Below are 16,233 nucleotides of genomic sequence, written 5' to 3' on the forward strand. Positions count from 1 at the left end.
ATTTGGATGTTACCTGAAGGGAGTGAAGGCAACAAGCCATTTGGGTACATTGGGTAAAGGCACTTCTTGGTAAAGGGGACTAGCAAGACGACTGCAGCATGTGGTACAGGAATAGCAAAAAAGCTTTATTCAGAGGGGAAATAGTCTCTTTAGAAAGACTCATTTAGGCCATCACATAATTTTTAATTTAATTTTCACATACTTTTGCCTTTTTAACCTAGGTTTCTGGCTCTGATAAAGACATACCCCTGAAAGTTGATTTATTTTTACATTCAGCTGTGTCTTGGCAAGCAGCGCATAGGTCTCTATTTCACACCAGCAAAAGAGGAAAAAAGGAAAACAAATATGATCATAATACATGCCTTATTTATAGAAATTCATTTGATTGCTAATAGTACTATTTCATGTTATTTTGCTATTTTGAAAATCAATTTTCCCCAAACTTTACTCTGTTTAGCAACTCCATATCCTTCCCTCCCGATCTCTCCAATCTCTCTCTCTTGCACACAAAAACGACTTGCATTTTATTTACCCTGCTAGCCAGAAAATTAAATCACTTAACAACAACAACAAAAAAGCAGGTACTAAGCAAAGGGCAAAATAAAAACGGCAATTCAAGTGATCTTTCAAGTGGGTGATACTTAAGCAACAGTAACAGAATAAATGAAGAAACAACACTATGAAGATAAAGGTAACTGAAATCAGTAAGAAAAGCTCACATTGTTCTAAAAGTAGAGTAAGTATTTGATGGTTCACAGAGTACCACACTTAGAAGAAACTTTTACTCTGATGTCTATATTTTTTCCTCAAAGGAAACTGCGCCCACTTTCATAAAGGAGGATGGTGGTACAATGCCTGTGCACACTCTAACCTAAATGGAGTATGGTACAGAGGAGGCCATTACAGAAGCAAGTACCAAGACGGAATATTTTGGGCTGAATACCGAGGTGGCTCATACTCCTTGAGAGCAGCTCAGATGATGATCAAGCCTATTGACTGAATGAAGGGAGACAGTCTCCAATTTAAATGACATAGAACTCTATTTTTCAGTTCCTATTAATGTAAATGTTACATGTATATTATTTTGCACAATTCATTTCTACAGATATAGTTTTTTAAATGAATTTTACTGCAACTATAAAAGGAGATTTATGAATGTAGTCTCATCTTCCCTTAATATACTGCAGATTATTTGTATCTATAATCCAAGTTATTTTAAAAATATTATTGACTAATTACAGGCAAAGTTTGTTCTCTAAAATGTAAATATTTGCCACAATGTAAAACAAATTTTAGCTTTATTTTAAATCAAAATTCAATCATGTTCAAGATCCTTATCAATTTATTTAAAAACTTTATGAAAATGCTGTAACTTCCAATGGAAAAATAATTTTAAGATTTCAGCAAAATAATACATTTTATTTATAAAAATATAGACAGGAAATTAGAAGAAAACTCTAGTTTTGCCAACATTCTACATTGAATAAAAGTTACTTCAAAGTGAATTTGTGCCTTTCACATGAAATGATTAAATATGAATTCTTGACAATATATTTTATGTCAATTTCCCAAAAGAATTACGAAACCCACAGTATTAAAATACATATCTTTAAAAACAAAAAAATAACGTATGCCGTATTTAAATGGTCAATTTATAAAAACAGAAATATACAAATGAATTTTTCAATATTATCTTCATATGATTTGCTGAACATCAAAATCTCCTGAAATCTATTTTATGTTGTTATATCAGTAAAGTGTTGATATTACAAAAGTGCAGAATATTTAGTGAGCCAATGGTTTAAAGAACTGAATTATAACTCTAAGTTTATTTATTAATGCTTTTCCATCCCTAATTTACTGATCTTTACTATTTAGAAAAAACTTGTCTGCTAGTCAAGTCAGAAAGCTTGGACAGCTTTACAAGCATGACTGCATACTTACGGGTGAGACTAAAACAACTTCAAGAAACTGTTAGATATTTTTCCAATACTGAGATTCAACAGCTTCAGAATGGAATACACAGGGGTTTGGCTAGTCCAAACTGCCAATTCCAGTGTGTGTGTGTGTGTGTGTGTGTATCTTTAACTCATCTTTGCAACTAACAACTTTATTACCAATCTTCTAGAACAATTTTCTTCTAGAAATTATGTTCTGCTTAGAGGTGACCTTCCCTTAATTCATTTGTGAACTAAAAATTTTAGAGAAATCTCCTGAGACTTTTGCTCAACCAGTCAAAACTGAAGATAATTATCTGAACAACTCAAGTCCATCAACACGACCAATGTTTTTGCTCTGCCACATCTCAAAATAAAACTTATGGTGAAAGAAGGTAAGAGAACATCAAACCCTGAAACCCTGATGTTATTCTTTGCTTTACCTGTGGTCCTTTCGGGATGGCTTTAAAGTCCCTCTCCACCATCCCCAGAACCAGAAAAATCTGCTGTAAGATTTCTGGGAGAAATTAGGCATCTAATTGTTTCATCAAATCTTAACTGAATAAAATTTTACTAGGGCATTCCATTTATTTGCAGAACTACAACATTTCACTTAAACATCCAAAACCCTATTAAAGACAAGTCTTAGAGAATTTTCACAGAAGAGGAATATTATTAAAGCCAGAATCATGTGAAAGTCAACAAACTAGAAAACTGTGCTGAATGCTAACTGCCTTGGCCACAGGGTGCATTGTGCTCTCCTTTATAGAGGTGATATAGCTCTGCTCTGAAGTTCCTGGAAAGCTTAAGAATGACTTAGGCAAGTGAGTTCCTTGAGATCAAAGAAGCAGCAGCAGTATTGGGCTTCCCTGGTGGTGCAGTGGTCGAGAGTCCGCCTGCCGATGCAGGGGACACGAGTTCGTGCCCCGGTCCGGGAAGATCCCACATGCCGCGGAGCGGCTGGGCCCGTGAGCCATGGCCGCTGAGCCTGCATGTCTGGAGCCTATGCTCCGCAACGGAAGAGGCCACAGCAGTGAGAGGCCCGCATACCGCAAAGGGAAAAAAAAAAAGAAGCGGTATTATGTCATAGCTAAGCATAGGTCCTAAAAGCAGAACTGCTTGGGTTTGTGGCCCAAATCTACCAGGTACCTGTGTTCCCTGGGGCAATTTATGTATTCCTGCCTTAGTTTTGTTATCTATAAAATGGAGATAACAACAGTACCTAGCTCACGTAGTTACTGTGAAAATCAAAGGAGGTAATACATGTGGTAAAACATTTAGAATAATGCCTGACACTAGTAAGTACTCAGTAGCCTTTAAGTGCCAGATTACTACTGCTCATCTATGTACTTTCTGCATTACCTATCACGGTGCCTTGCATAGAGTGAGTAATAAATGTACTAAAAGAAACAATATATCCAAATTTTCAGGTGCAAAATTACACCGATCCATGATCTTCATTTGCAAACCTAACAGAGCTATGTCAGCTGTTACAGCAGGTAGTTAAGAGAATGGGCCGTAAGAAAAATTAAGGTAAGAATAGCTATAGTAAGGGATTTCAGCCTAATGAGAATCTTGTCAAGAGATTAGATAAGTCACATGTATGGCAGGCAAGGTCCGATAGCTAGCTACTTTACAGGTTACCAAGGAATAAGGTGTGGTTGCCTGACATTCAGTAAGATTGAGCTATAACCCTGCGGCTGGTTTATAGAAGGATTATTTATGCTTAGTTATTTTTAATAAATGAAATGAAGCTTATCCTAAAAATGACTTAGACTCTATTCTCCACTCAGTGGGATACCATCAATGTCAAGGAAACTTGGCATCTCTGAAGTAGACTTTTAGAACATGAGATATTGGATAAGGCCAATATTAGAAACCATACTGAAATTTAGTAGATATGAACTAACAAGCTCATCCTCAGGCTCCAAGCCTGGTTGAGTATAAAGATCAAATTTTCAGTCTAATATTCACTTGACTCTATGAGTCATGATACAGGAGTGCTAATTCTTCTAGCATTATATTTCTTAGGACTCCTACTGGTAATAATATAATAAGCCTGTAAAAACTTCCACAATCATGAAAATGTTTCAAATTACTTGTAAACCTTTACTAATGTGATATGATTTTTATATATTTAAATTAATCAATGGTAAGTTAAAAATGATTACATCCTAACAATTTTTTAGTCTTTTACTTAGTGTCTGAGAAAATAAGAAAAGAATGATTCCACTTATGATGATGCCATGACCCCTCCTCAAAAAACCATCTAAAAATAAGCTCAGTTTTCAATTTTATCAGTGGGGTCAATAGTTATTACATCGTAATTCTATAGATAATTACAGGAAAGACTGAAGAATGAACTCAAAATTAAAACTAAAGACAGATTTCCAAAATATTAATATAATCCCACAATGCTTTCTTTGAACTATAAATGAAATGGTTATAATGCATATCTTTATAGCAAGTGAATTTAACCCCCCTTGTCCCAGTTTCTTCACTTATAACATATGAATAATATCACGTATCTTATACGTTGTTGTTAAGAATTAGATAATTTATGTAAAGTATACAGTGTTGGGCATAGAGGATTAAGTTGCAAATAAATGTTACTTATTAAGATTTTTATTATTAGTCTCCTGTTAAGGTTTGCTAAAAAATTTACAAAATACATTACTGAAATATCAGCTGTTGGAAACACTACTGGCAAAGCTGCTGCAACTGGGGGAACCTGATTCTGTTTATGATTAAAATGCAGATCTGTATAGCTTCTACACATGATATTTTTTAAAGATATAAGGCCACGAAGAGAAAAACTATGAAAATGGGAAAGAAATCAATGTAACCCCATCCCCAGCCCTTTTTTTTTTTTTTTTTTGCTGTACGCGGGCCTCTCACTGTTGTGGCCTCTCCCGTTGCGGAGCACAGGCTCCGGATGCGCAGGCTCAGCGGCCATGGCGCACGGGCCCAGCCGCTCTGCGGCATGTGGGATCTTCCCGGACCGGGGCACGAACCCGTGTCCCCTGCATCGGCAGGCGGACTCTCAACAACTGAGCCACCAGGGAAGCCCCCCCCCCCCAGCCCTTTTATATCACAAGTCTTTGAGTGGTCTAAAGTAAACTTCAGAAAATATACTATTAAAGAATGTTAGAAGAATTTTAAATATATAAAAAAGAATGAGGGTAAAAGGGGATATAAATGAGGTAATGGAAAATGGGAATGTAATTCTGGCTAAAGAAAAAGCTAGGGCTAGCTGCCATTTGGTCAGAGCTCATTCTCAAGATTCAAAAGAAAATGACTGAACATGCTTTATTGCTGTTTTAGAATTCAATATGTAATCTTAATGAGAAGAATAAGGTAAAGTAATCCGTGGTGTGTATTATACACAAATTAAACAAAAGAAAGGAAAATGGAATAAAACTCTTAAAATATGAAAAGCCAATGACATTTTTTGACCATTAGGCATTTTTGAGATCAGTGTCAGAGACTTCTATACATTTAACCAAGTAAAATTCTACCAATGGGGCAGGAAAACAATCTCATTAATTCCCAGAGAGCTGCAGAAAGCTTTGGACTTTGTTGAAATTATCTGAATAGAAATGTGAATAAAAAGCTACTATTTTTGAAAATATTTATACATAGATTAGCAAAAATTTCTCAAACTAACGTAAAACTAAAGAACTATATTCTACTCAGAGATCAACATAGGTTAAAAACTAGTGAAACATAAAAGAGGATCAGATAAAATCTGAAAGTCCTTGTAAGTTTAGGCATGCTTTAAACATCTCATTAGCTGTGATGAGGACACCGCTATCAAGGCCTGGTAATGTTATGTACCTCTTTCATGACATAGGATATAGGAGAGATTATTCACAAGGTAATGACATCAACTTGAGCCTTTGGCATTAAAGAGATGTTAAGTTCCACAAAGGAAGGAACAAAGTCCATTTTGATCCCTGTTCTACATCTATCACCAAGCATAGTGCTAAGCAAACACTGGATGGCCAGCTGATGCACCAAAAGAAAACTGGGGGTGGGTAGGGAGTTGTATACAAAAGTGCACACAAATAAATGTATTTAAAACAAAAGAAGTTGCTGGAACAATGGGAAGAGCCAGAAAGGGATCATTTAATTAATTAAGTCAACCAATAAGTAAGTGCGTGCCCGCTTTTATTCTATATGCTAAACATAGAGCCCTGGACCAAGACAAATTCAGGGCTTATACACTGCCGAGGGAAAGAGATTAATGAAAACAAAATGGTGCTTGTCAGAGGACAGGGGATGAGAGGGGCACTATATCCCATATTACAGATGGATACAAGGACAGCTTTTCTCTTCTTAAAAAAAAAAAAAAAAAAAAGGCCTATTATGAAAATCTTTAAGTTGGGGCAGGGGACTTTCTCTACAAGAGATGGAGTCATACGTAGACACATCAAAACAGTGTACTCATGTCCTACAGAAGGGCAGGAGAGTTTAAAAAAACTTCTCTGTAACATTCTGCTTCTACTTAATAGAAAGCAATGTATAGAACTGCAACAACTTATTTCCATAGTTTTAAAAACATATGCTTTCCTTCTCAGAAAACCACCTAAGCTGGTTGAGCTACTGCATCTTCCCAAAATTACATAAATAAAGTAGAAATGAGGTTAGAAAATGCACATGAAAGAATATTTATCATGTTTCATACAACTAAATTATTTTTGCACAATGTTCTTTTTCTCTCTCTCCAGCAAAGCAAAACTTGCCATGCCAAATTCTGCAATAAGCTCCTTAAGATTGTTCTCCAATGACAAGAACAAATGAGTGCTGTTAATGATTTTCAGATTTAAAGCAATAATTCTCATATAAAACAATTTTTTCCTTGAGATTTGCCAAACTATTTCTCTCCAGAAAAACTGTATCCTTAGTCTAAGAATTTTTCACTATATTGTCCAGGCTGACTAATTTTTACCTTGAATGCAAACCAACAGAAGAGACAATTTTTCAAGGGATGATGAGTTGAAAGCCAAGAAAACATTTTCTACTTCTTACAATTTAATCCACATTGAATTATAAATAAATCTGGCAGTATCAAAATAAGAGTTTTGTTAGCATACAAACCTCCATATTCTTTTTTAAGCTTCACAAAAAATGGTTGGTTCTGATCATAATTTTTAGGGGCAAAAACACCATTAGTTTGGATCATGTCTCTCATGTTAAGAAATAGATAATTAGCCTTCACCTTTTCTCTGTGCACTGTAGATAGATTCTTTTGGTTGATACATTTGTTCCAAAAGAACGTCTGCAGACATAATGGATAAAGGGTAGCATTATGCAAATTCTGTATATTTGAAGAGAGATAGTTAAATAGAAGCTACCAATATGAATAATGAGCATTATCTTTCAAACGTCTTCGAGACAGGTTCTCTCCTATCAAATGTACAGCATCTTGTAAATGTTGACTTTTTTGGCATCTATCTGCACTGGGCCTAGTTTAATATGACTGGTAAAAAAATTCTGAAATAAAGAAAAGTTAAATTTAAAAATCACAATCCTAATTCATTTTAAATTAGAACAAAATATGAACAAGGTAAATATTAGCAGGATATAAACTACTGTAAAATCTTCATTCTTCAACACGCTTCGGTATTGAAGATTAGGAATGAGAAAATGAACCAGCTGTCTATGACATAAATAAATCAAGCAGACAAAAAGTTGTATGAAGTTGAAAATGCTTCACATTTTCTTAGGAAAAGCATGTATGTTCTGATAGATGGAATGAATACATTTAATCTCAAATTTTGCGATAAAATGAAACTGTCACTACCTTAAAAAGACGATTTTCATGCTGGAAATGGACTAAACTGAGTCACAATAACTTGTCTGACAAACGTTTCAATGTTTCACTTTCCCTTCCCAAGTCTACCAAATGCTTGTGCCAAATGTTCCACAATCATCTTACATTCTCAGATGCTTCTTCACAAACTGGTATAGGGATGAATAATTATATGAAGAATCCAATGTATAAAATTATGTAGATGCTAAAGTGTATGTTCTCTATTTTAACTTAAGTTTTTGCCATTTCCCACCCCCCCCCCTTTTGGCTTCTAATTCTTGAATAACCCTCAGAAACATGCATCTTGTGTCAACAGAGAATATAAGAAGTGGAGGAGGAGGAGAAATTCAGTAAAAAAACAAAAACAAAAACAAAACCCCCAGGTTTCTAGGGTGGTGGAGCAGTGCAGATAATGCAACACTGTGATTACTAGTAGACTAAGCCAGGAAATAAGATGGGGATCAGGTATGGAAGAAGGGGAAAAATGACGAATTTACTTCTGAACATGCTAAATTAAGAGTTACCAATACATATCTCATTCAATCAGTATTTGAGTATCTGAGTACCTAAAATGTTACCAGGCTGCAGGAATTACAAAGACAATGAGATGTACAGGTCTAGTCTAAGATTTGGGAGTCATCAGGCAATATACAGAAAAAAAACCGCATGAGACTACTCCAAGTGAGCATATAGAGGGAGAAAAGAAGTGGACTGAGACCTTTATAAGAACAGATTTAAGAGAAAGGCAGAGAAAGAGAAATCGATAAAACAAAAGCCAGAAACGTAGAAGGCAAATCAAGAGAGACTGGTGCTACAAGTGGAGAATTTCAATAAGCAGAAATAACTAGCATCAACCTCTCACAAAATTACAGGTAATAGTGAGAAGGGAGATTCTGGGTCATGAGAATATATAAACTGAAAAAGAACTGAATTGAGGAGTCAATGGAGACCAAACTGAAGACACAGGAAAGATCATGGTTCTATTATTTTCTCCAAACCAACTTCTGCACCTCAATATTTGCCTCATCTGCTTTAACCCACAGGAACAATTACTCTGTTTTAGGTACCAGTGCTGGGAGAAAACAGGTATATTCTTTAACGGAAAACCTTTCCAGATTCCACTATTTCAACGATTTCCCACCCCGCCCCTGTACATGCATGAGAGTACGCTTATGTGCACATGCACAGACAACATCAAATCTTGTACTGAAGTCTCTACTGTGAATAAATATGAAACAAAGACCTCTGAACTAGACATCAGAGCACAAGGATTTATATTGTTATTTTCTCATTTTCAATAGAAAATAATCTTTTTCTAAAAAATACAAATTATGAAATTTGAGAAAAACATTTCAATGAGAAAAAAATGCAATCATAGAATCAGTAAATTTTAGAATGAGAGTTTAGCAGGTATAATTGGAAAGATGCTAGATCAGAACTTCAGATTTGTCATTAACTAGGTTTTAGGATTATGAGCCAGCTCTTTTACCTTTCTGGACTTCGGTTTTCTCAATTGTAATATAAGTGAATTAGATACAAGAGACCACCGTGGTCCCAGCCAGCCTTAAGAAGAACATGATTCTGGTCCTATGTGTGCTATTTCTAGGTAAAGAAAACAAGGCTTAAAGAAGACAATTCAATGACTTGAAAAGTTAGTATGGTAGAGCCATTTTGGAATTTATGGTTCCCAATTCTCAGTCTAATGTTCTTTATGCTATAAAAAGTTTATGTTTTTATGGACTATGAAGATATTGATGACTTTTTAAAATCCTCTATTCTTCCTCTCCCCAAATTACATCTTTCAAGAATGGGCACAGCCAAGGTGACAAGTGGAGCACATGCAGAATGTCTTTCCTAATATCCAGCTTACAGCCTCTCTGATTGAGTCATGCTTATTATGGCCCTGAACTATTTATCAAAGAAACAGACAAATGGTATGTAGTGGCCACTATCTATACAATGCATAGGAGTATTCTGCCTTCAATTCAGGGTGTACAACATTCCCCATTACCACTGGAATTCTAGAATGTCCCACAATGGTCTAATAAGTTCAAGTCTTCTCTGACAAACTAAGGCTGATGCCATAGAGCAGCTGAATGACAGTGTCATCAACTGTCTTTGTCCCTACTTTGTGTTCCGGTCACTGGTATTGTAAAGACTTCAAAGTTTACACTGTAGAGTCTCCTAAACTGGTAACAGGTTTTTCCATTATTTTCAAAAATAGCTATGGTGAAATCCAGTATGAGTAGTTACATAAAAGACAAAGTGGAGATAGGGGAGCAAAGGGGATACTGGGACAAAGCAAATGTTATCATTTGATTACTCTCTACATGGGATCAAACCAATTTATTTTAATGCATATACTAGGCGTATATAATATAAAGTATTTTCTGTATTTAAATTTACATATACATTTAGAACGGTATGTTTCAGTCTTTTTTATTCAAATACCTAATAAGGCATTACTATTCATATTTTGTTGAACATAAGCTTATAATGTTATTAGGTTCAATACTTCTTGGAATTCATCAACACTGTAAACTATATAGTAAAGAGATACATTCTTAGGCAAATAATATGTCAAATACAGATTTGTCTGTCTCAGCACTGAGCTAAATTTCCACAGCTAAACAGCTAATTTCTTCCAGGAAAACAGTAACACCAATATTCATTGAGACTGCTTTTCATAATTCACTGTAAAATATCTGCCAACTACATAAAGCGAGAACTCACGATGTTGAAAATAAATTCGTTAAATCTTTTGATCAATTTCTTTAGTTAATGTTAAATATTTTGACAGCATTAAACTTCACTGCAAACTATTGGTTCATTCTTTAAAAGCATTACTAAAATAGGTAAAACATATTGCTTTACCATATGGTCCATCTCTAAGAAGACATGAAAATACACTCCAGGTAATAAGCTAACACATTCCTCTAGTCTATTTTTTCAACTTAACAATCCTTTAATTTCTTTGAAGGACACACGAACTTTTAAAATATATTGAATTTTATATAAACTACTGATTAAGGCAGAGCAACAACCAGGCATAATGAACACACATGATGTAACTCACCTAAATAGGGAATGCAAGGTGTCATCTTTAAGCTACTTATATAGTCTCTGAGTCTTTTGTAGTTATCTTCTTTACTCATTACATATTCTAATTTTTCAAAGGTAGTTTTGTCTTTTCGACTTAATAACTAAAAAACAAACAGAAAAGCCTAAGTTATTTCCGAATCCAATTTTATTATAGCAAAGACTTGAAGTTATAGTTACTATAAATTTGAATTTTAATTTCAAAGTTATATCTTCTTTAATTATATTTTGATAGTATATAAATAAAACAAAATCAAACATGTCTATTAATATAATAAACCCAAGTTCATTATTTTTAAAATACAATATACTTTGTATGTACATAAAATAATTAACTTACTAAGTAGTAAATTATAATACATTATTTCTTATCTTTACTATTTTAAATGGCTAAACAATTTTTATTAATCATTTTCCTAATTTAAAATAATTATGGGGCTTCCCTGGTGGCGCAGTGGTTGAGAGTCCGCCTGCCGATGCGGGGGACACGGGTTCGTGTCCCGGTCCGGGAAGATCCCACATGCCGCAGAGCGGCTGGGCCCGTGAGCCATGGCCGCTGAGCCTGTGCGTCCGGAGCCTGTGCTCCGCAAACAGGAGAGGCCGCAACAGTGAGAGGCCCGCGTACCGCAAAAAATAAAAAACAAAATCATAATAATTATGTATTCATATTCAGCTCAAATGCCCAAATATTTTCATGCATTGTCCCCGGCCTCTTCAAAGATAAAGATAATTCTTACATAATCATTAAGAAATAAATACTGCATTTCATAATTTAAGTAATAATTTTCCTTGATAAATCTAATCATGGCTAGTCCTACCAGTAACTATAAAACTATGATTTAGGGCTTCCCTGGTGGCACGGTAGTTAAGAATCCGCCTGCCAATGCAGGGGACATGGGTTCGAGCCCTGGTCCGGGAAGATCCCACAAGCCGTGGAGCAACTAAGCCCGTGAGCCACAACTACTGAGCCTGTGTGCCACAACTACTGAGCCCATGTGCCACAACTACTGAGCCTGTGCTCTAGAGCCCGTGCTCTGCAAAAAGAGAAGCCACCACAATGAGAAGCCCACGCACCACAATGAAGAGTAGCCTGCGCACCGCAATGAAGAGTAGCCCTCGCTCTCCGCAACTAGAGAAAGCCCATGCACAGCAATGAAGACCCAACGCAGCCAAAAATAAATAAATAAAATAAATAAATTAAAAAAAGAAAAACAACTATGATTTACATGTTTGGATTTTTGACATTTTTTTCTTTGATCCCTTTGATCAGTGCTATATTGCATACAGTTGATCAATCAACAGCAGCTGTTTTAGGAGGCTTGAGGAGTAGATTTGTAGTGGGTGCCCTTTGAGAAAAAATGGAGCTATCAAGGGGAATAAAAGAACAAGCAGGGTCAGTCACCCAAAAAGTATTAACTAAAAGATTCAGAAAAGATGTATTTTTAAGTATTCCAAAGACTCTGGAAAATTTTTTTTCTCTTTAAATATGTGAAGTTACTATTTCATTATGATGTAATCAGATTTCACTTTGTATCATAAAATATTTACATTATTTTATAGTAGGCAAAACACTTCCACCCATAAAATTCTAATTCTCCTATGAGGTTAACAGAAAAGTCAGAGGACTGATTTAAAGATGAGGTGACTGAGATTCAAAGGAGAAGCAGAACATATCAACACTCATCAGTCATCCACTCACAAAGACTACGTCCTGTTTTTCAGGATCCTGTTTTTCAGTCTGGTCCTGGAGACAGAAAACTCTAACACCTGCTCTTTCTAGTATTACAAGTAGTACAGTTGGAATTGACGTTGGAATCTATTTTTCACAGGCTCCAAGAGGCAGATTACCGTTGGATAATCTTTATCAAGAAAATATCTGACCAATATCCCTCTCTCTTTAAAACACAAGAGTTCAAGGAGTTCTTTGCCTGAATGTTTTAGATAGATTTTCCAGGGTCTGAAACACTGGTTTCACAACTTTCTGTGGCCCAGCTTCAACACACTTGATCGGCATTTTCAAGATTAGGTGCAACTCTCTGCTTGAGTGACCTGTAAATCCAAACATCCTTTTCTCTCCCACATAACAAAGCATTTAAATGTGCAAAATATACTGACATGACATAGCAGGGATAAAAAGAAACTTATTCTTTTTTTCCAAAGTCATTCATTCTGAAACTCTGGTACAGTATCAGGAGAAACAAATTACTTGGAGCTCATAACTGATCTTGACACATCTGAAACACAAAACTAAAGAACCACACAGTCTCATATGTATAAAAATAACTTATATTTTGGAATTTTCATAACAAATCAATAACTAGATTGAAAGGATTCAATCTCCAGTGGCATAGCAGAGACTTGTTTTCAGAAGACTATTTTAAAAGGCTGTGGTAAAATATACATAATATTTACCATTTTAAACATTTTGAAGTGTATAGTTTAGTAGCATTATCGGCCAATCACTGCAACCACCCAAGGCCAGAACTCTTTTCATCTTCCCAAACTGGAACTCCACACCCATTAAACAGAAACTCCTCAATGCTTGCTCCTCCCAGGCCCTGGTAACCACCTTCTACTTTCTGTCTCAACCAATTTGACTACTCTTGGGACCTCATATATATGGAATCATTCAGTATTTGTCCTACTGTGTCTAGCTCATTTCATTTAGCATAATATCATCAAGATTTATCCATGGTGCAGCATGTGTCAGAATTTCATTCCTTTTTAAGGCTGAATAATATTTCATGGTATGTTTATACCACATTTTGTACATCCATTTACCTGTTGGTGGACATTTGGATTGTTCATACCTTTTGGTTATTGTTAATCATACTGCTTTGAACACTGGTGTAAAAATATCTGTTTGAATCCCCACTTTCAATTCTTTTGGGTATACACCCAGAAGTGGAATTGATGGATAAATGGTAACTATGTAATTCTAATTTTTTGAGGATAAATCCTATTATTTCTAATCATTTTTTTCTGACTGTGCTGGCTAAGATCTCTATGTTGAATAGAAACGGTGAAAATGGGCATCCTTCTCCTTGATGTTAAAGCGAACGTTGCTAATATTTCCCCCACTTAGGATTTTTTCTGGTACATTCCCTTTGTCGGTTTTAAAGAAAACCCCAAACACTCTCAATTCTTCATTCATATGATCTTTATTATCTTCTAGCTTGACCCGATACCCTACCCCTCCCAATCCTTTCCAACCGTACCCTCTAGGACTCAGGATCCGTTCTCTGCAAAAGCCCCATCTTTGACCTTTCTTTTCTTACAAACGTTGTAACATCAGTCTGGAGTTCAGTTAGGTGCCGTTCTTCCTCCTTTCTCTTCACAACTCCTTCCAGCTTATTGTCACACTATCCTCCCCAAAATCTTCCAGCTTCTAATTAAGTTCAAGCACTAGATCAGTGCTGTCCAATCAAATTTTGTGTGATGATGGAAATGTTCTACGTCTGTGCTGTCCATACAATAGCCACTAGCCACATGTGACTACTGAGCATTTGTAACATGGCTAGAAAGACTAAGGAACTGAACTTTAAATTTTATTTAATCCTAAGGAATTAAATTTAATAGCCACATGTGGCTAGTGGCTATAGTACTGGACAAAAGAACACTAGATGACAACACTTATATTACTGTCATTAATAGAGCTACAAGTTATTTTCCCATCATTAAGATTTTAGTAGTTGGAGAAGAAGAGTCTATGAACCAATATTATTCTTATATCCTGATGACTGCAGTCTTTATACAGACGATACTCCCAATACCTTGGTTTCTAAGTTTCTTCACTCCTCTTTGAATCATCTCATCTTCCACCACTCAGCCTCCACTCCCTAGGACATCCTGAACCCAATAAATACTTGAGGGCACCAGGATTTCCACCAGTTACCATACTACCTTTTCATTGTTCATTATCTCTTTCCTTTTACTTGGGTTAAACTCCTCATCTATCACTAAAACAACTTTTACTTTTGACTACTTTATCTCTTATACTATCCTTGACCCCTCTGTGGTACAAACAAGCCTAAAAAAATTCCATCTCTGCTTAAATACAATTATCCGCACTTCTCCAGGTTGATGCTGAACACCTGAACCTGGCTGGAGAGTACATAACTTTCCTGACTGGTTTCACTGTAAGTTCACGATCAGAAATCTCAAGTGGACCTTCATTAAGACCTACCAAACCTACAATGTTTCTCTAGTCAATTCACTCTCACACTCTCCTAGATGACTTTCACCCTTTCCTCCTTCTGCAAACCAAGAGCTCCCCCACTCTCAACTAATGACCTTGCTTCTTATGTCTTACGAAATAAAGCATCAGAAGAACTTCTGCAGAATCCCACCACCAAATCTACCAACATACACCTGTGTCTGTAACCAAATGCATCCCCTTCTCTCCTGTTAAAATGGATAAACTGTTCCTGCCCCACTAGAGTACTGGACCTCATTCCCTCGTGCCTAATCTAGTAGGTATCACTGGAGTGACTCTTTGTTCTCTTACTATTTCCTCATTCTATTATATTAGATCATTGCACCAACATACAAATATATTGTCATGGATCTCATCTTCAAAATGAAAACAAAACGCCACGAACCTTTAATATCCTACTTCCCTCCAGCTACTGCCAGATTTCTCTACAGGACCTCACCCCAGTCCTTTACAGCAAAATTCCTCAAATGCATTCTCTGTACTTACTGTCCCATTTTTTTCTCCACCATTCTCTCAAATCCAATCAGTCTTTCATCCCACTACCGTACTGCAGCCACCTCTGCCAAGGTCACCAATCCTTTCCAAATGCCAGATTCAATGGTCATCTCCAAGTTCTCATTTGACACAGGTGAGCACTCTTTCTTGAAACACCTTCTTTACCTGACTGTGGAAAACTTCTACCCGTGATATTTCCTTTGTTGATTACAATCTCATGTTTTAAATACTATCTTTATACTGATGATCACAAAAATGTATCTCTAGCTCTAACTGTTCTATTAAACTTGTATACCTAACTCTGACCTTATAGTTCCACATGAATATTTTATCAGCCAACTCAAAATTGATATGTATAAGATAGAACCCCCCCCAACACTCCTTCTCTATACCTCCCTGAATATCAGTAAATTGCATCTGCATTCTCTTATTCGATGCCATCTCTCTGAATTCAGCTCCTGTCATCAACTACTCCTTAGCTTGTTTCACTCTGCCAACACTGACCACCCTGCTATTCTGTGAACATTGTCAGGCCCTTTGCACTGGCTACTTGTTTGGAATTCTCTTCTCTCAGATATGCACATGAATGTTTTTCTCAGTTACTCTAGGTCTCTACCCAAATGTCACTTATCAGAGCCTCTTACCACACATCACAGAAAGGAAAGCACGGA

General features: G+C 36.0%; 2 protein-coding genes across 9 annotated transcripts in view; one reads left to right on the plus strand and one right to left on the minus strand.

Moving 5' to 3' along the window:
- ANGPTL1 (angiopoietin like 1) overlaps nucleotides 1-11,421 on the plus strand; it is a 32,441-nt gene extending 21,020 nt beyond the window's left edge. Inside the window, exon 5 of the mRNA XM_022556640.3 lies at nucleotides 813-11,421. Within this exon, the coding sequence (XP_022412348.1) occupies nucleotides 813-1,000 (188 nt within the window). The 3' untranslated portion in view covers nucleotides 1,001-11,421. The remainder of the gene's footprint in view (nucleotides 1-812) is intronic.
- Nucleotides 1-16,233, minus strand: part of RALGPS2 (Ral GEF with PH domain and SH3 binding motif 2) — a 162,729-nt gene that overhangs the window by 65,817 nt on the left and 80,679 nt on the right. For all 8 annotated transcript variants that reach the window (XR_016394999.1, XM_089921253.1, XM_089921202.1 and 5 more), the window contains one exon: nucleotides 10,829-10,955. Coding sequence is in view for 7 of the 8 variants with exons in the window: in XM_089921253.1 (XP_089777379.1) it covers nucleotides 10,829-10,955 (127 nt within the window). In the remaining variant the exon portion in view is untranslated. The remainder of the gene's footprint in view (nucleotides 1-10,828; nucleotides 10,956-16,233) is intronic.

The sequence above is a fragment of the Delphinapterus leucas genome, chromosome 1 (assembly GCF_059928025.1).
Source record: "Delphinapterus leucas isolate spDelLeu-1000000601 "Yukka" chromosome 1, BTC_Dleu_Yukka2, whole genome shotgun sequence".
In the NCBI taxonomy this organism is placed as follows: Eukaryota; Metazoa; Chordata; class Mammalia; order Artiodactyla; family Monodontidae; genus Delphinapterus; species Delphinapterus leucas.